The 20,892-nt window shown below is 36.1% G+C and overlaps 1 protein-coding gene across 1 annotated transcript in view; it reads left to right on the top strand.

Moving 5' to 3' along the window:
- LOC148955865 (ATP-binding cassette sub-family C member 4-like) overlaps nucleotides 1-20,892 on the top strand; it is a 216,306-nt gene that overhangs the window by 31,218 nt on the left and 164,196 nt on the right. The window contains exon 4 of the mRNA XM_089104749.1: nucleotides 1,937-2,159. Coding sequence (XP_088960875.1) covers nucleotides 1,937-2,159 — 223 coding nt within the window. The remainder of the gene's footprint in view (nucleotides 1-1,936; nucleotides 2,160-20,892) is intronic.

The following is a 20,892-nucleotide window of genomic DNA, read 5'->3' as shown; positions in this document are numbered from 1 at the left end:
CAAATTAGGTTGAAACCCGATTGGTTGTCTTGGCTAAAGCTCAGAAAAAGAAACAAGAATATTTGTGGCCTAATAATTTATAAAAATGCTTCTAATATACCAAAATATTTAAAATAAATCCTTCATCGACGAATTTGTAATTCTTTTAAGTGCGTGCACATTTTTTTTAGATTGATGTTTCTTGGTACTTGTTAATTATACGAAACACACCCAAGAAGCGAAGTTAGGTTAATTCTAAGTAAGTATAACCTTCGTATAACCTTTTGTTTATATAATAATATAATTTGGGCTATATATTTGCTCATTAGGGGGTGGGGTGGGAGTAAATTATTTGGACAGTGCCCCTAACTTACCACCCCCCCCCCTAATGTTCAAATATATAATACACTTTGGGCTATATATTTGCTCATTAGGGGATGAGGTGGGGGTAAAGTATTTGGACAGCGCCCCTAACTTACCCCTCCCCTAATGTTCAAATATATAGTCCAAATTATACAATTCCAATGTATTCTACCACGCATGACTAAAAAGTACTGTTTTTTGCCAGTTTGTTATCTTTAATTAAAATAGCTAATAAAAGGTCGAAGAATTAGGCCTAAATATGATGTGATGTTTTCACTGGATTGGTGTATAAATAACAGAAGTCTATGGGGATTAGTGTCCTTTCCTCTGCTAAATTTTTTATGATTACAATCTTTTGTTGCATAAATACTAGTGCAAAATCAGTTTTCTAATGTAAAAATCACCTGTAAAACAGGCGATACTTTTTTTATTTGTTAACCATGGCTATTTTTTTAATAGCATGATTATGATAGCTTCGTTACAAAATCGCTTACATTCTTTGTATCTTAAATTTATTGTTGGCAATGATTTGAGCTAAATATTTCCCTTATACTACAAAGCAGTAAAGGAAAATGAAAGTAAGGCAACTATTCCTACTTAAGAAAATAGAAACCATCGTTTTTTGTCTGCAATTACTACCTCATATTCATCAAGAAGCATACAAAGTTCAAAAATTTAAAACCAAGTTTAACATACAATTCCCTTCAGCTGTTGATACTAATTTTAGTGTTTTCTTTATTTGTTATCCATGGCAATTTTTTTGATAGTGTGATTACGATACGATTGTTAAAATCGTCGCTTCCATTTGGCCATTACAAATAAATTGACGAAAATGATTCGAGGCAAACTTTCCTCTCCTGTTCTAAAGGAGTAAAGGAAGAAAAGAAGACTTGCCCTTCCTGAGGAACTATTCCATCTTATGGACACGAGAATTCCCTTTCGTTAACTTTAACTACCGCCTCACATTCATCAAGAAAAATAAAAGGGCTAAAGTCATGCAGGTTAGTTTTCATCAAAGTATAATCACCTACGGAACAAGTACTGACAAAACTGTCCAAAAGTGACCCCGCGTGATTGGCTCGCTCCGAGCCAATAAGCCAATCTATTCTTCTAAGTTGTATTGAATTGTGTAACTACGGTATTTAGTTGCCAGGTTCGCATGGGTATGGAATCGTCTCCAGAGACGCGGACAAAGGTTCACTTTTTTTGTGTGGAGAGGATAGGTTTTGTCAGTACTTGTTCCGTAGGTGATTATACTTTGGTTTTCATCAAACCAGCAAACAATATAAAGTATGCGGAAGCTGCTCCATAATAAAACTATAGCAGTTGAAAAATCTCAAATTTGTAATGCTTTACCTTTTCCCCATCGCATCGTGTATATACCGTTGCACCCAATCCCCCTCTACTTTGCTAATATACATTTGTTTTGAAGAAAATTTAAAACACTTTGGGAGCTTTTATTTATTTTCAAAATCTATATTTGTTTTGTTAATTCATTGTGAAACTGTAATTGTGAATTCCTTGGCCGAGTGTCAGACTGGGAGTGTCTAAGTAAAAATATTACCATTATACATTCCTTATTTATTCGTTTCAGGCACTTAGACTAAGCAAAGCAGCTCTTGGAACAGCCACAATAGGTCAAATGGTAAACCTACTTTCAAACGATGTGAACAGATTTGACCAGTCTGTTTTGTTTATCCATTATTTATGGGTGGCTCCATTACAGACAATAATTACGTTGGGCATACTTTGGAATGAACTAGGGCCCTCATGTCTTGCAGGGTTAATTCTCCTTGTCTTGTTCGTGCCTTTTCAAGGTGAGTTCCTTTCAAGTTTGTGAAGGTTTTATATTTTAAAAGTCAAAGCTTACATTGCACATAATGGCACCGTCTTTGACCTAGTGGAAATCAAGAGTAGGACTATTAAAAAAAAAAATAATAGAGAAGTATCAAGAGTAGGACTAGTAAAAAGATAAATTAAATGGAGGAGTTTTCACTGGATCAGATCTGCTAAAAAAAAAAATGTTTTTTTAAAGTAGTTTTGTAGATTGCGTATTGTTGTACGAAAAAGGGCGTATGTCTTTTGCTAGTTAGAAAGTAAGAAAATTCTTCTTCTTTTTTTCCGCTGTTGGTATTTGTGCGAACCTATTTACCTCTAGGGAGGCATGGGAGACCAAGGATAAAAAAATATGTACCTCAAGTTGCTGTGGGCAACTTATTCTTGGTGCTTCTGCTAGTATCGATCACATCCAGCAATTAATTGGTGGACGGTGCTCTAATCCAAATATGGCATAGATACATAATTGTTCTAGAGCACTTCAATTGTTGAGGATGGATATTAGGTTCTTCTGCTCTGTTACCCCTCTGAGGAATGCACTGTTTCCCGGAGTACCCCGTGAATTAGCTTGTTCGGGCTAACCCGAACATTTTTGGGAAGACACACCCTCGAATTTTATAGGAACCCTGTTTTAAAGGGACCTGCAATACGATCGGTGCCCGAGAGCAGGGTTTAGTTCAGTCATAGGGTGAAACTAAGAGACGTACATATTAGGGAATGTTTACATTTGGTTTCTATGTAGTGAAGGTTGAGAGTAATGTGTGACTCAACAGGTGTTATATCATAGGGAAATTTTAACCTATGTAATTGGAGTTGAAAGTAATGCTACCGTACGTGGATTTATCAGAAATAACTTAATGGCAGCTCACATGTTACGTAATGAGAGTGCATATGTGGGTTTTTCGTAATCACAGCGCATACGTGGGTCTTATGTAACGACCAGACAGAGGAATTTAATTAAGACATTTCATGGCGTTTCAAGATGTTTCTTATGACATTTTTCTTTAAGAGGTTTCAAGCCGCTTTCTAAGACATTTCAAGACGTTTTCTAAGATATTTCTTTAGTTATTACGCAATAGGGATTTTACGGATGACATATTCTCACGTGAGCAGTCTCTTCAGAACCCGAGGGGGGACCACCGCTTTTTACTGAGCATGACTCATACGAGGGATGTTGCATAATACTTTTTTTTGAGACTTTATTTTTCTTTCAATGTATTTTTCTCAAAGGATCATTATATTCTAAGATTTTTGTCCTCATTAGGATTTGAAAGGCCAATTTACATCCAATGGAATGAAACCCCAGACGCCTGAACTAGCAGAGTATTTCTAATATTCTGTCTCGATGAATATTTTCTAGGAAATAACATTTGCACGCAAGGAGAGTCCCATTTTTCACGCATGCTAGAATTACGATTATTTGTTCCCTACAGCTATGATAATTGACGCACAGAGGGGAAAATCTATTTCTAGACATTTTGTATCGCCTGCTCGTCAAGTAATGCTTTAAACAGTATTACCAAATAATACTGCGGGTTGCTGCTAGCATATTTTTTAAGCAATAAAGATGAAAAGGGTCTACAAGACGCTTAAATTGTGTAGACGATTACACATTGAAGATCCCCCCCCCCCCTGGAACATGGAATCTAAAGACACAGATTTTTGTAATTACAGAATTTATTGATAAAAAAAAATTGTAAAACTATGAAATCACTGAAAAGGCAATTAAAAACACCGCAAACGTAACATTTGTTTCATATACTTAATATTTTCTAGGACTTATTTGCCGATGTTTTAGAGTTTTAACAGATTATTTAACATATTTGGATATATTTCATCATATTTTTAATTATTTTTCTTGGGTTTAATAGATCCAGGGCATATAAAATTCAACAATGACAGCCGAATGGTGTTGCAATACCGTATTCACACACATCTAGGGTGCAATTTTGACTAATGGTGTGCTAGCTTTTGAGGGTTTTAAGCAATTATTTACCCTATTTTGACATTTGTTTCATATTTTTAATATTTTCTAGGGCTTATGAGCCGAAGTTTGAGAATTTTAAGAGATTATTTACCCTATTTTAATATTATTTTAGTATTTTGCCTTATTTTCCTGGGATTTAGTAGATCCAATGCATGAAAACATTCAACCTCGAGACCAGAGTGGCACAGCAATATAGTTTTCACAAACACCAAGGCGGGCAATTTCGAATAAGGATATGCTAATACTTGAGGATTTAAAGCAATTATTTACCATATTTTAACATTTGTTTCATATTTTTAATATTTCTTAGGGCTTATGGGCCGAAGTTTTGAGAATTTTAAGAGATTATTTACCGTATTTTAATACATTTCTTCATATTTTTAATTATTTTCATATGGTTTAATAGATCCAAGCATGAAAACATTCAACCCTTAGAGCAGATTGGCACTGGGATACCGTTTGCACACGCATCTGAGGGTAATTTTGACTAAAAATATACTAGCATTTGAGGGTTTTAAGCGATCGTTTTCGATATTTTAACATTTCTTTCATATTTTTAATATTTTCTAGGACATACGTGCTGAGGTTTGAGAGTCTTAAGACATTATATTCTATATTTTCAATTTTTTCATATTTTCATTATTTTCCTGGGGTTTAATAGATCGAGGGTGTGAAAAGATTCAACCTCTAGATTGAAGGCATGAAAGCATTCAACCTCGAGAGCAGAATGAAACATCAATATCGATTTTATAAACACCTAGAGGAAAATTTGCTAGCACTTAAGGATCTTAAGCGATTATTTAGTATATTTTAACATTTGTTTCATATTTTAATATTTTCTAGGGTCTATGGCAGGAGTATTGAGAATTTTAAGAGATTATTTACCATATTTTAGTATTTTTCATATTTTTCATTATTTCCCTAGAGTTTAATAGATCCAAGGCATGAAAACTTGTACACTGATTTTTCTCATCGTGAAACTGATTTTCTTCATGGAACTTGATGCTTGATTTTTCCCTTAGAACTTATTGCGTGCTGAGGAACGTGTTGTGGAACTTGCTGCATGCTGATTTTTGTTCGTGGATCTTTGAGTGCTGATTTATGTCTGTGAAATCTGTTGCATGTTGATTTTTCTCTTTGTGAAACTTGTACTTTGATTGTTCCTCTCGTGAAACTAATTTTGGTCAAGGAACTCATCGCATGCTGATTTTTGTTATTGGAACCTCTCGTATGCTGATTTTTTCGTGAAACTCTTTGCATGTTGACTTTTCTCTTCGTGAAACTTGTACTTTTATTGTTCTCCTCGTGAAACTAATTTTTGTCAAGGAACTCATATTTTTTTCGTGAAACTCTTTGCATGTTGATTTTTCTCTTCGTTAAACTTGATCATTGATTTTTCTCCTCGTGAAACTGATTTTGTTTACGGATCTTATTTTATGCTGTTTTTTATTCATGGAACGTGTCGCGTGCTGATTTTTGTTCGTGAGACTTGTAGCATGTTGTTTTTTCTCTTCGTGAAAGTTGTACATTGAGTTTTAATCATTGTGAAATTGGTTTTGTTCGTGGAACTTGTTGCTTGCTAATTGTTGCTCGCGGGAGTTGTTGAGTGCTCATTTTAGTTTTTGCAACTTGTACATTGATTTTTCTCCTCGTGAAACTAACTATGTTCATGGAACTTGTTACCTGCTGATTTTTTTGTTCGTGGAACGTTTTGGTCAAACTTGTTGCATGTTGTTTTTTCTCTTCTTTTTTTTATTTATGGCAGGTTTTATTTATGCTCTTTTGTCAGTGAAACTTGATGCATGTTGATTTTTCTCTTCGTGAAACTTGTACATTGATTTTTTCTCATTGTGAAACTGATTTTGTTCGTGGAAGTTGTTGCGGGATAATTTTTGCTCCTGGGAATTGTTAAGTGCTCATTTTAGTTCGTGAAACTTGTACATTGATTTTTCTCTTTGTGAAATGGATTATGTTCATGGCACTTGTTGCCTGCTGATTTTTTGTTCATGGATCTTTTTTGTGAAACTTGTTGCATGTTGTTTTTTTCTCTTCGTGAAGCTGATTTTATTCATAGAACGTGTTTATTATGAATAGTTTTTTGTTCGTGGAACTTGTTGCGTGCTGTTTTTTGTTCATGAAAATTTTTGCATGTGGATTTTTTTCTCTTCGCGAAGCTTGCATACTGATTTTTTTCCTTATGAAACTGATTTTATTCAAGGAACTTGCTCCGTGCTGATTTTTGCTCTTGGAACTTGTTGCTTTTCTCATCGTGAAACGTGTACATTGATTTCTCTCCTTGTGAAACTGATTTTGTTCATGAAACCTATTCTATGCTCTTTTTTGTTAGTGGAACCGGTTTTGTGCTGATTTTTGTTCGTGAAACTTCTTACATCTTGATTTTTTCTCTACCTCAAATTTTTACATTGATTTTTGTTCTTTTAATTTGTCGCATGCTGTTCTTTCATCGTGAAACTTGTTACTTGTTGATTTTTCTCTTCGTGAAACTTACATGTCGATTTTTATCCACATGAAACTGATTTTATTCATGGAACTTGTTGCTTACTATTTTTTGTTTGTGAGACTTGTTGCATATTGTTTTTCTCTTCGTGAAACTTGTACATTGTTTTTCTCATCTTGAGACTCATTTTATTTATGGAACTTTCTGTTTGATGATTTTTGTTCGTGAAACTTGTTGCATGTTGATTTTTCTCCTCGTGAAAATAGTACATTGATTTTCCTCCATTTGAAACTGAGTTTATTCACGGAACTTCTTGGATGTTGATTTTTTCTTTGTGGAACTCGTTGTGTGCTGATTTTTGATTGTGAAACTTGTTCCATTTTATTTTACTCTTCGTGAAACTTGTACATTTATTTTCTCCTCCTGAAACTGATTTTATTCATGGAACTTGGTGCTTGCTATTTTCTGTTCATGGAACTTGTTGCATGTTGATTTTAGTCCGTGAAACTTGATGTATATTGTGTTTTTCACTTCGTGAATCATGTACATTGATTTTTCTCCTTGTGAAACTGATCCTGAAAATTCTTGCGTGCTGATTTTTGTCCGTGTAACGTGTTGCATTCTGATTTTTGTTCCTGAAACTTGTTGCATGTGGATTTTTTCTCTTCGTGAAACTTGTATATTGATTTTTCTCCTCATGAAACTGATTACGCTTATGGATTTTTTGTCTGCTAATTTTTGTCCATGGAACCTGTAGCGTGATGATTTCGTTCATGAAATTGTACATTGATTTTTTTTTCTCTTCGTGAAAGCGATTTTATTCATTGAACTTGTTGTGTGCTGATTTTTGTTCGCGAAACTTAATTAATCATGATATGCCAGTAGGCTTGGTTAACTGAACCTAACCTACACATGCTAGGTTTGGTTAAGTTAGCTTAGGTGACGCGGCATCTAGGTTAGGTTTGGTGATACGGTCATGGAAAAATCCGTGAACGGATCAGTTTCACGAGGAGAAAAATCTATGTACAAGTTTCACGAAGAGAAAAAAAATAAACATGCAACAAGTTAAACGAACAAAAATCAGTATGCAACAAGTTAAACGAACAAAAACCAGCACGCAAGAAGTTTCATGATCAGTTTCACGAGAAGAAAAATGAATGAAAGAAAAATGAAGTTTCACGAAGTGAAATAAAATCATACATCAAGTTTCACGAAATAAAATCAACATGCAACAAGTTTCACGAATTGAAATCAGCAAGCATTAAGTTCCATGAATAAAATCAGTTTCATGAGGAGAAAATCGATATACAAGTTTCACGAAGTGAAAAAAGTCAATATACATCAATTTTCACGAACTAAAATCAGCATGCAGCAAATTCCACGAACAGAAATCAGCAAGTATCAAGTTCTCTGAATAAAATCAGTTTCACGAGGAGAAAGTCAATGTAAAATTAAAAAAATTTCAATTGCAAGTACTTATGTTGAAGATTATCAAATTTTCACGTCGGTCGAAGTAGACAAAGGCAAGGTGATCTTGGTGTTTTTATTAAAAATTGCATACCAGCTTACGCAAGGTTAGATTTTTTGCCAATGAATATTGAAATTCTTTTTGAATCTTGTTTTGTTGAGTGTTTTTTTCAAATAATCAAAAGTGCTTATCTGGGTTATTTATCGTACTCCGTCAGCTATTCAGGTAGAATTTATAAATCATTTTGAAGCTTTGTTGGATAAATTAGCCAGTCTCAATACACCTTATCTAGTTATGGGAGATTTTAATATTGATTTAATGATCCTTCTATCTGCTAACCAGAATAAAATGGTCAGAAACACTGTGCAGTTTTTAGAATGTCTGTTAGCTCATGGATTAAACTCTGTATGTTTTTCGCTATCTAGGATAACTGATAGGTCATTTTTACTAACTGATAATATTTTTTCACCTTACAGCGCTGTTAATACATATGTTATCCTTGATCATTCATCTGATCACTAAATAATTAAGGGCTCATTTTCAGCTTTATATCCCGTATAATAAAGTCAAACAAAGCGTCGAGACTTTTCGCATAATTTTTTTTTTAATTTAACAGGAGGGCTCTGGTTACGTTAAGTGGAGTCTGGTAATTAATGAAAAGAATCCAAATCAATCCTTAGATAAGTTTTATGATACATTAACTGAAAGTTTGATCATTTTTGTCGGTATAGAATTCCAGTTGGAAAGAGAAATACTCCAAGAAAACATTAGCTAAATGAGGCCCTTTTGGGGTTGATTAATGAAAAAAATTGCTTATATAAAATCAAAGTGAAGTATCCAACAGAAATTAATATAATGAGTTTTAAAAATTATAATAACCTGTTGGTATGGACTCTTAGAGAAAGTGAAAGAGTTTATTATAAAGATTTATTTCATAATTCTCAATCTCCCCGGAAAACTTGGAGTTTGATCAAGGATAAAATTGAACGAAATTAATAGTTGTCGCATCCCGAGGTATAATACGACATAAACAGTGAAGAAGTTAGACAACCTCAAGCTGATGCTAAAATGTCGAGTGATTATTTTATTGGCGTTGGACCATCTATCGTTTCTTTATATATAGATAAACATTATTTCCTTCCCTCTGAAGGTACGCGCATATTTCTGGTCCCAGTTATTTTTGCAGTATTCCATAAGGTTATCAAAAATATAAAAAGTGGTAATTCAGTGGGATATGATGGACTATCAACAAAGTTGTTAAAATATATTGCTGGAGTGATTTCTGAAGCACTTATTCATATTTTTAATTTATTTATTGGTTCAGGTATGTTTCCTAGTTGATGGAAAATTGCCCAGGTATTTCCGTTACATTAAAAAAGGTGATAAATCTGTCCCATTGCAGTTTTATCGCCTTTATCTAGTGTTTGAGAAAATTTTAAAAGGAAGGATTTCTAATTATTTGGATAAGTTAATTTTTTTTACAAATACCAGTTTAGATATAGGGCAAGTCGTTTGACACAACACGCAGTTACAGCTCTTTTATTGAAATTAGATAATTGTTTAGACTTTAGATAATGATTTCCATGTGGTTACTGTTTTCTACGATGTTAAGAAAGTATTTGACACATTAAACCACTCTGACAAAATGGAAAATGCAGGCATAAGAGGGATAGTACATGACCTAGTAAAATCATACATGCGTGCACGTAGTATTGCGATAGATGTCGATGGAAAACTCTAATTTAAAACACCTTAATGGCGTCCCTCAAGGTTCAGTATTAGGTTCAATCTTATTTTCAATTTATATTAATGATATTCCGCAAAGTTTGCTGAGGAATATTAGTCTTGCTGTTCTATTTGCATATGACACAGCTATATCTGTTAAAGTAAGTGATCCAACTGCGTTAATTAAAAATGTGATTGTAACTGTTAATTCAGTTAATCTATGGTTTTCTTCTAATAATCTAGTACCAAATTTTTTGGTCGTTCAAAACGCGCCACTCAGTTAGTTTCTTGTCAGGAGCTTCAGGTTGGTGAGAATAAAATTTGTAGGGTTCAGTCATATCGTTATTTAGGAGTTTTTCTTGATCAATTGTTATCTTTTCGTAATCTCATTGATCATTTAAGGGTTAAACTTGCTCAAAATTTTGGATCGATGTACCGTTTTAAAAATATTTTTCCATTTTCCTTACTAAAAATAATTTACCACTCTTTAATAGATTCGTACTTGAATTACTGCTCAATTGTTTATCTTAATACCTTTTGGACGCATTTAAAACAATTACAGGTACTACAAAATAGGGCAGTAAGAATATTTGTAATTTTTTACATCAACAATCAAAACTTGAAAATACATCTCAAACGAAAACGATGTTCTTTTTCCTAAATTTGCCAGATCTAAAACGTATACGTGATGTAAATATTTCGTTATGGTATTTTCAAATTCAAAATCCTAAAAATTATTTTTATAATAAATCTCTGTTGATTTTGCTCCCTCGTCCGGCTCGTCGGAGGGCGGGATTATATCGAATTCCTTTTGTAATATGTGAAAGTTCAAGGTTTTCACTAAGGTACCTAATGCCATTCATTGAGAATAAATATAAGCTAAATGATACAACTCAGATTGATTAATCCCAAAATTCTCAGCTGTATTTAAAAAAGTAATTAGTAAAGATTGTTTTTAATGTTTGTTTGTTCACCTTTAATGATGGAATTAAAAAACATTATGATATTTTTCTTTGTGTTTTTTGTTTTGGATCCACGGTGGGACGGCCTCCTATCCCCCTCCTGCCCAGCTTTTCTTTCCTGCCCTTCATTCCTTTTCTCTCTCCTTTTCTGTTATTCCTTGTTTTTTAAGTTTTTGTTCTTATTGTTCTTTTTGTTAATTAAGTTAATTTTGTTATTATTATTATTATTATTATTGATATGGATATCTGGATATGGGGTCATCCCCTAACTAAACACTCCGATCAGGGTTGCTGCAACCTCATGTGGCGGGTGGAGCCCACCCCGGGAATATCAGTATCTAGGTTAAACCTAGCTCTAATCAGATTCCAGGCCTAGGATCGGTTGGGCTAGCGACCCTCCACCTGAAAATCAAGTGCTACGCAAAGTGATTACATAGCCTCGGATCCGGACCTCCTTTTAAGATCTCGACCTACGCGCGTCAACGGACATGCTGACGACGTCAGAAAGACTGACAGACTGAACCTTCTAGACCAAAGGGGGCTTCGAATAGCCACCTGGAATGTTTTCACCCTGAATGCACCTGCATCAAAGAACCTACTTTCTCAAGAACTTCGTAAGAATAAAGTGGCGATTGCAGGTATCACAGAAACCCGTCTTACTGGAAGTGGAGAAGAGCGAATAGGCGATAATCACTCGTTAGTCTGGTCTGGAGGGAGCATGAGAAGAAATGGTGTTGGCCTCGCGCTAAACGGCCTTGCAAGAAAGGCCTTACTCTTGCACGAAGCTGTATTGGACAGAATAATGAAGGCCCGCTTTGGACACAAGCATGGCAAGATGACAATTTTTGTATGCTATGCCCCGACCAACGATTCCGACGACGTAACCAAGGAAGAGTTCTACTCTGCTCTGTCCAGAGGTCTGTCAACAGTTTCCCCCCACGACGCCACTGTTCTTCTCGGTGACTTCAATGCTACAGTGCGAGATGATATGGGTGTTTGGCGTGGCACAATTAGACCTGTATCCCCCGACCCACTGAATGACAACGGCCTTCACCTACTCGAACTGTGCCGATCCCATGAACTTGTGATCGCAAACACCTACTTTCAACGTAAGACTATCCACCAGTACATGTGGTATAGTAACGACGGTCGCACAAAGAAGATGATTGACTATGTCATTATTTCTAAACGTTGGAGATCATCGCTGAAGAACTGCAGAAGTTACAGATCAGCAGAGCTCGGAAATGCAGATCACAGGCTTGTATGTGCTGATGTCCAGCTTCGCCTCCATGCACAGCGATCGGAAAGAAAACCAGTAGCAGCGGATATTGGGAAACTAAAGGAGCCATATACTCGCCAGAAGTATAGTGTTGAGATATCAAATCGCTTTGAGCTCCTGGGCACACTCAACAGCAGCGAAGACGCCTGGAAGTATTTTAAATCACAGATTAGCGAAGCAGCACAGCTGGTGCTTGGCAAGCGGAGTTTCCCGAAGAAATCGTGGCTAACTGACGAAACACAGCAGGTCATAGAGCAAAGGCGGAGGGCAAGACTTCTTGGGGACATGGCCACCTATCGAAGGCTCAATGGAGTGCGGAACAGACTTATTCACCGAGACCGAACTCAGTTTGTTGCAAGGATAGCCGATGAAATCGAACTAGCAGCAAAAAAGAAAGACATGGGTAGCCTGTTCAAGCGCCTCCACAATCTCACAGAAAATAAAACACCAGCATTGGGACTCGTCCTATCCAGGGATGGGACACTTCTCTCTGATGAGGGTTCTTGTCTCTAGCGGTGGAAGGACCACTTCTGCTCACTCCTGAACAACACTAGCCCGTCTATGCCTCCTACTGATAGTCCCAGCCAACCTGGCAGTCCAAGATCCGAAACAGATGCTCCTCCAGACGAGCCTTTCAGCCCATCAGAAATTGAAAATGCAGTAAAAAGGCTCAAGAACAATAAAGCTGCCGGTATCTGTGGCCTGAGTGCGGAGCTGCTAATATATGCAGGTCTCTGTTATGCTCCTGTTTCTCCATACCCTGTTCTCTACAATCTGGCAAACCGAGATAATTCCCGAAGATTGGCTGAAGGGTGTCATTATCCCTGTATGGAAGAGGAAAGGTTCTAGAAGCGACTGCTTGAACTACCGTGGAATAACCCTACTGTCTGTCCCGGGAAAACTTTTCTCAATGGTCCTGCTAGATCGATGTCGAAATATCATTCGTAAAATCTGGCGACCGGAGCAAGCTGGTTTCATGTCGGACCGTTCAACCATCGAGCAGATTTTTACGATCCGACAAATCATAGAAAAAGCCACGGAGTTCCGACAAAAAGCTTTTTTACCTTCGTCGACTTCCGCGCTGCGTTCGACTCAGTGGACCGAGAAGCTCTTTGGCGGATTCTAGAATCGACAGGCCTCCCTGAGAAATACTGCAGACTCTTCAAAGCTCTACACCATGGGACGGAGATGTTCAAGTGATGTGTTCAAGTGAACGGCCGCCGCAGCCCGTTTTTCCAAATCACGACAGGAGTGCGCCAAGGATGTGCAGTTGCCCCAGAGCTCTTCAATGTCATCATAGACTACGTTATGACTAGGACTACTTCACGTCTCAGCTTTGGACTCAAGTTTGGAGATCGTGTAATTACAGATGCTGATTTTGCCGATGACTTGGCCATTCTGGCGGACTCCATAGAGCAGTTGCTGGAAGCGCTGCGAATCCTACGAGAAGAGGCTGCAATTAGGACTGCAGATAAACTGGACTAAAACGAAAATTATGGCCATTGACCCATCCTCTCTTGCTGCCTATCCTTCAGTTAGCCTGGATAGCACCACTAGCATCGAAGTTGTCCAAAGGTTCACCTACCTGGGCTCCATAATTTCTTCAGATGGCTCGCTTCTTTCTGAACTACAAGCGAGAATATCCAAAGCGTCTTCTGCCATGGGTAGACTGAACCGTCACCTCTGGCGAAAACCGAACATCAGTCGCACAACGAAGCTGCGGATTTTCAACGCCCTTGTCGGCTCTGTGATGCTCTATGGAGCTGAGACGTGGCAAGCTTCAGCCGCAACCCTCAAGGCAATTGATGTCTTCCAGTCGAAGAGCCTGAGGAGGATCGAAGGTCTATGATGGTTCGACTTTGTCAGCAATGAGAAGCTGCTGCAGCTCACCAAGCAGTCTCGGTTTTCGAACCAAGCACCCGAGCGAACACTATGATGGTTCGGACACCTACTTCGAATGCCTCCACACATACCTGCGAAAACGATCCATGACTTCGACCCTGTCAAAGCCGGTTGGAAGTGACCTCGCGGCCGACCGAAGAAACGATGGTCTGACAGCCTGTCCGAATTCCTGGCGATGGCAAATATCAGATTGAGCGATGTGCAAACGCTTGCCATGGACCGAAGTGGATGGAGGAGGCAGACGTCACTCTCTACGCCGAGCAGCGCCCGGCAGGAGACATAAGTCAAGTAAGTGAGTCAAGTAAGTCAACCTTAAGAGCTCTGCTCTCTGATAGGGGTTAATGTTTTTTTGTACTATTGTATATATATATATATATATATATATATATATATATATATATATATATATATATATATATATATATATATATCCATGTTGAAACCATGTTAAAACCATGTTGATTTTTTCTACGTGAAACTCTTATATACATATATATATATATATATATATATATATATATATATATATATATATATATATATATATATATATATATATATATATATATATATATATATGTATATATTTATATAAGAGTTTCACGTAGAAAAAAATCAACATGGTTTAAGTTTCACAATGAAAAATCAGCACACAACAAGTCTCAAGAAGAAAAAATCAGCATGCAAGAAGTTCCATGAACAAAATCACTTTCACGAGGAGAAAAATCAACATGCAAGAAGTTTCCCGAACAAAAATCAGCAGTCAACAAGTTCCGCGAACAAAAAATCATCACACAACAAGTTCCATGAACAAAACGAGTCTCACGATGAGAAAAACAATGTACAAGTTTCACGAAGAGAAAAAACAATATGCAACGAGTTTCACGAACAAAAAAATTAGCACGCAACAAGTTCCATGAATAAAATCAGTTTCATGTGGATAAAAATCAATGTATAGCTTTCACAAAGAGAAAAATCAACATCTAACTAGTTTCACGATGAAAAACTATCATGCAACAAGTTACACGAACAAAAATCCAGCGCGCTTAAGTTTCACAAAGAAAATCAGTTTCATGAGGAGAAAAATCAATGTACAAGTTTCAGAAAGAGAAAAAATCTACATGTAATAAGTTTCACGAACTAAAATGAGCATACAACAGGTTCCATGAACAAAATCAGTTTCAAAGAAAAGTCAATGTACATATTTAATGAAGAGAAGAATCAACATGCAACATATTTCACGAGAAAAATCGGTATGCAACAAGTTCCAAGAACAAAAACTCAGCATACAACAAGTTCTTTGAACAAAATCAGTTAAAAAAACACTGTACAAGTGTCGCGAAGAGAAAAAAAAATCAACTTGCAACAAGTTTCACGAACAAAAAATATGCATGCAATAAGTTCTATGAATAAAATCAGTTTCGCAATGAGAAAAAAATCAGTGTTCATGTTTCACGAAGAGAAATAAAACAACTTGCAAAAAATTTCGTTAACAAGTTCCAAAAACAAAAAAATCCACTGGCAACATGTTCCATGAACATAGCCAGTTTTACGAGGAGAAAAATCAATGTACAAGTTTCACGAGCTAAAATCAGTTCTGAACAACTTCCAAGAGCAAAAATCAGCACGCAACAAGTTTCACGGACAAAATCAGTCTCACAATGAGAAAAGCTCAATGTACATGTTTCACGAAGCGATAAATTAACATGCAACAACTTTCAAACAGGTCGTGGTAACGAACTGTAAATAAGGGGCGATCCGGCTCAATCGTAACCGAAACTCTAAAAAACGGGAAAATCACACCATCAGATTTAGCGTGTCAGAGAACCGTACTGTAGAGGTTTCAAGCTCCTATCTGCCAAAATGTGAAATTTTGTATTTTTTGCTAGAAGAATGATCAAGGATGCGTGTTTATTTGGTTTTTTTTTCTGGGGCGATCGTATTGACCAAGTGATCCTAGAATATCTCGGGAGGGCTCATTCGAACGGAAATTAAAATTTTTAGTGCCCTCTTTAAGTGACTAAAAATGGAGGGCAACTAGGCCCTCTCCCATACTCTTTTTTCCCAAGGTCACTCGATCAAAATTTTGAAATAGCCATTTTGTTCAGCTCGGTCAAAAATATAATAATGTCTTTGAGGATGACTGAATCCCCTACAGTCCCGGGGGAAGGGTTTGCAAGTTATGACATTTGCATAATGTTTACATATAGTATTGGTTATTAGGAAATATACATACGTTTTCAGGGGGGATTTTGTCTGGTACTGGGGCGGGGAGTTAGAGGTTACGTGGGAGGATTATTTTATGGAGGAAGTTTTCATGGGGGAAGGGACATTGCCTGATTTCCCAGCATTATTTAAAATAACGATAAGAAATTAAATTGAAAAAACAAGCTTTTCAACTGAAACTAAGGAGCAACATTAAAACTTGAATATGAACTTAAATTAATAAGTATATGATTGGGTTCCCTCCCTGGGCAATACCTCGTTCTGCGCTAAAGTTTTTAGTTTTAGTGCTTTCATAAGAGCTATTTATTCTAATTAATGGGCTTTGTGATTAAGGGGTCATTTAAAAAAAATCGGAACAAAATTCGAACTTTGACGTAAAGAGCGAGGTATTGACTAGGGGGCGAACCCCTAATATACGTATTAAAAATATATGAATATAGAAGTTCGTTACGTACGTTAATTCGTAAGTTATGTTTATTTATTACTAATAAAATGGAGGGCTGTCCCCTCCTCAAGGCCTCAGTCTTTACGCTAAAGTTTTAAAATTTGACTCTTTCTCACAACTCTATTTTTTAAAACGGTAAAAACTTTGGCGTTTAGAGTAAGGCCTTTAGGAGGAGACAGCCCCTTTCATATACGGAAACATTTTTGTTCGTTTTAAGTTTAAATGCCGCTCCTTACTTTCAGTTAAAAAACTTGTTTTTTATTTAATCACTGACAAAAATTAGCAAGCAACAAGTTCCACGAACTAAAAACAGCAAGCATCAAGTTCCATGAAGAAAATCAGTTTCATGAAAAAAAAAATCAATTTACAAGTTTCAGGAAGAGAAAAATCAATTTGTAACAAGTTTCACGAACAAACATCAGCACGCGACACGTTCCATGAATAAAAATAGCTAGCAATAAATTCCGTGAAAAAAAATCAGTATCACGTGGAAGAATCAATGCAAAAGTTTCACGAAGAGAAAAATTAAGATGCAACAATTTTCACGAACAAAGGTCAGCATGCGAGATGTTCCAACCACAAAAATCATGCATCAGACAAGTTCCGTGAACAAAATCAGTTTCACGAGTAGAAAAATCAATGTACAAGTTTCACGAAAAGAGAAGAACAATGTGCTACTGCCTTCACGAACAAAAAAAATCAGCACGCAACAAGTTCCACGAACAAAAATCTGCAGACAACAAGTTCCATGAATAAGACCAGTTACACAAGGGGAAAGAATCAATGTACGGGTTTCACAAAGAGAAAATTAACATGCAACATGTTTCACGAACAAAAATTAGCACGCAACAAGTTCAACAAAAAAAATCAGCAAGCATCAAGTTCCATGAAGAAAATCAGTTTTACGAGGAGAGATATCAATGTACAAGTTTTCATGCCTTGGATGTATTAAACCCTTGGAAAATAATGAAAAATATGAAAAAAATATTAAAATGTGGTAAATAATCTCTTAAAATTCTCAAACTTAGGCCCATAAGCCCTAGAAAATATTAAAAATATGAAACAAATGTTAAAATATGGTAAATAATATCCCATGAAAATAATAAAAAATATTAAATAAACGGAAATAATCTTTTGAAATTCTCAAACCTTGTGCCATAAGCCCTAGAAAATGTTAAAAATCTGAAACAATTGTTAAAATATGGTTAATAATCGCTTACAATCCTCAAGTGCTAGCATATTCTTAGTCAAAATTACCCCTAGCTGTTATTGAAAACGATGTTGATATTCCATTTTGTTCTCGAGGTAGAATGTTTTCATGCCTTATATCTAGAGGTTGAATCTTTTCATGTCATGGATATATTCAACCCCAGAAAAATTAAAATATAGAAAATGATATCTCAAAGCTCTCAACCCTCGGCCCATATGCCGTAGAAAATATTAAAAATATGAAACAAATGTTAAAATATCGAAAATTATCGCTGAAAACCCTCAAATGCTAGTATGTCCTGAGTCGAAATTGCCCTCAGATGCGTGTGAAAACGGTATTGCACTGCCACTCTGCTCTCAGGGTTGAATGTTGTCAAAACATCGTCCCATAAGCCCTAGGAAATATTAAAAATATCAAACAAATGTTAAAATATGGTAAATAATTACTTAAAATCCTCAATTGCTAGCATATCCTTGGTTAAAATTTGCCCCTTTAGTTGTTTGTGAAAAACGATATTGCTGCGCCACCCTGGTCTCGAGGTTGAATGTTTTTATGCATTGGATCTATTAAAGTCCAGGAAAACAATGAAAATATGAAAAAAAAATATTAAAATATGGTAAAAAATTCTCAAAAATCGGCCCATAAGCCCCAGAAAATAATAAAAATATGAAACAAATGTCAAAATATGGTAAATAATTGCTTAAAACCCTCAAAAGCTAGCATACACTTAGTCCAAATTGCCCCCTAAATGTCTGTGAAAACGATATTGCAATGCCACTCCGCTCTCGTGGTTTAATTTTTCAGGCCCTGGATCTATTAAACCCGAGGAAAATAATGAAAAATATGCAAAAAAAAATATTCAAATATTGTAAGTAATCTCTTAAAATTCTCAAATCTTGGCCCATAAGCCCTTGAAAATATTAAAATATGAAATAAATGTCAAAATTTGTAAACAATTGCTTAGAACCCTCAAAATCTGGCATGCCCTTAGTCAATGCCATTCCGCTCTCATCGTTGAATTTTATATGCCTGGGATCTAGTAAACCCGGGAAAAATAATGAAAATATGAAGAAATATGTTAAAATATGGTAGATAATCTCTTAAAACTCTCAAACCTCGGGCAATAAGCCCTAGAAAACATTAAATATATGAAACAAATGTTACGTTTGCGGTGTTTTCACTATTTTTTCAGTGATTTCATAGTTTTATAATGTTTTATCAATAAATTCTGTATTTACCAAGTTTGTGTCTTGTTAGATTCTATGCTCCATGGGGGAGGGGGATCTTCAATGTGTAATCGTTTACACAATTTGAGCGTTTTTTAGGCCCCTCTCATCTTTATTACTTAAAAAATATGCTAGCAGCAACACGCAGTATTATTTGGCAATACTCTTTAAAGCATTACTTGACGAGCAGGTGATAGAAAATTTCTAGAAATAGATTTTCCCCTCTGCATGCCAATTATCGCAGATGTAGGAAATATATAATCGTCATTTTCGCATGCGTGAAAAATGGGATTCTCCGTGCGTGCAAATGTTGTTTCCTAGAAAGTATTCGTCGAGATAGAATATTAGAAATACTCTGCTAGTTCAGGCGTCTGGGGCGTCGCTCCATTGGATGGGAATTGACCTTTAGAGTCCTAATGAGGACAGAAATCATTAGGATATAATGATCCTTTGAGAAAAAGTGCATTGAAAGAAAAATAGTAAAAAAAAAGTATTATGTAACATCCTGCGTGTGTTTCCTGCTCAGTTAAAAGCGGTGGTCCCTCTCGGTTTCTGAAGAGACTGTTTACGTGAGAAGCCGCCATCCGTAAATATTCCCTATTGCGTAATAACTAAAGAAATGTCTTAAAAACGTCTTGAAATGTCTTGTAATGTCTTGAAATGTCTTAGAAAACGTTTTGAAACGCCTTGATGTATTTTTCCTTGGAATAAAATTCTTGGTGTTCTGATGTCTTGGGATAAAATTCCTCTGTCTGGTGCTGTCATTACGAAAACCTATATGTGCGCTGTCATTACGTAATATCCACGTGTGCGCTGTCATTACGTAACATATGCGCTGCCATTAAGTTATTGTCGATAAATCCACCTTCGATAGTATGGCCCTCAACTCCAATTACATAGGTTAAAATTTCCCTATTACATAACACCTTACCATTTAAAACAGGGCATGCCGTCATGTTGTAGGGAGTATGTCATCCCAAATGTAACACCTGCTGGCCCCCATGGAAACAGGGCTGTCATGGAAACAGGACATGCGCTTGAAACAGGGCATGCGATTGAAACAGGGCATGCGCTCGAAATCTGGGGAGGGCATACGTTAGAGTCTGGAACCCTTATATTGCTTCTCTGCAACAGAAAAGGTCCATCTTAAAAGAAACTTTCATTTGGCCCACACGATCTAACTTTTCATAAAGCTGTTTGCCGCGGCTAACATAAACCAATGCCTACTTAATAATGATATTATCATTCAAGGACCCGTAATTCTCAGGTGAGATAAAACACCGAGATAATACCATCTACTGAAGAGGGCGTATTACAGTTTACCTACAAAACCATATTCTTTATACTTGCTTAAATTTCCCAGATACATAGGGCCAATAGGTGCTATGGGCTAAGGTAAACTTGAGTCTGTCATTATTAATATAATGCACAATCATCCAAATTTTGAGTTTCCAGCTACTTTGAAGCCTCCTCGAGTAAATAAGAGATACGAGTAGCATCTATACTATTGATTATAAATATACATGAAAATATACATTGATTTTCACTATTGATTATAAATATACATGAAAATATACATTGATTTTCACTATTGATTATAAATATACAAGAAAATATACATTGATTTTCACAAAATAGTAGTCTAATCTGTACATTAAGTTACCAGGGACAGTCACACCTTACCGGGGAGCGGTCGTCACGATAACCTGATTGGTAATTAGATTTGACTAAAAGAACTGATTTTCTTTGCAATTCATATTAGTAAGAGAATTGAATTCAGAGAGAATAGTTTATTTGAGAAGATATTAGTAGAGAAAATGAGTGGT

The sequence above is a fragment of the Artemia sp. Qi Xiang Cuo genome, chromosome 2 (genome assembly GCF_049724085.1).
Source record: "Artemia sp. Qi Xiang Cuo chromosome 2, ASM4972408v1, whole genome shotgun sequence".
Lineage (NCBI taxonomy): Eukaryota > Metazoa > Arthropoda > Branchiopoda > Anostraca > Artemiidae > Artemia > Artemia sp. Qi Xiang Cuo.
This window is presented reverse-complemented; position numbering and strand designations above follow the sequence as displayed.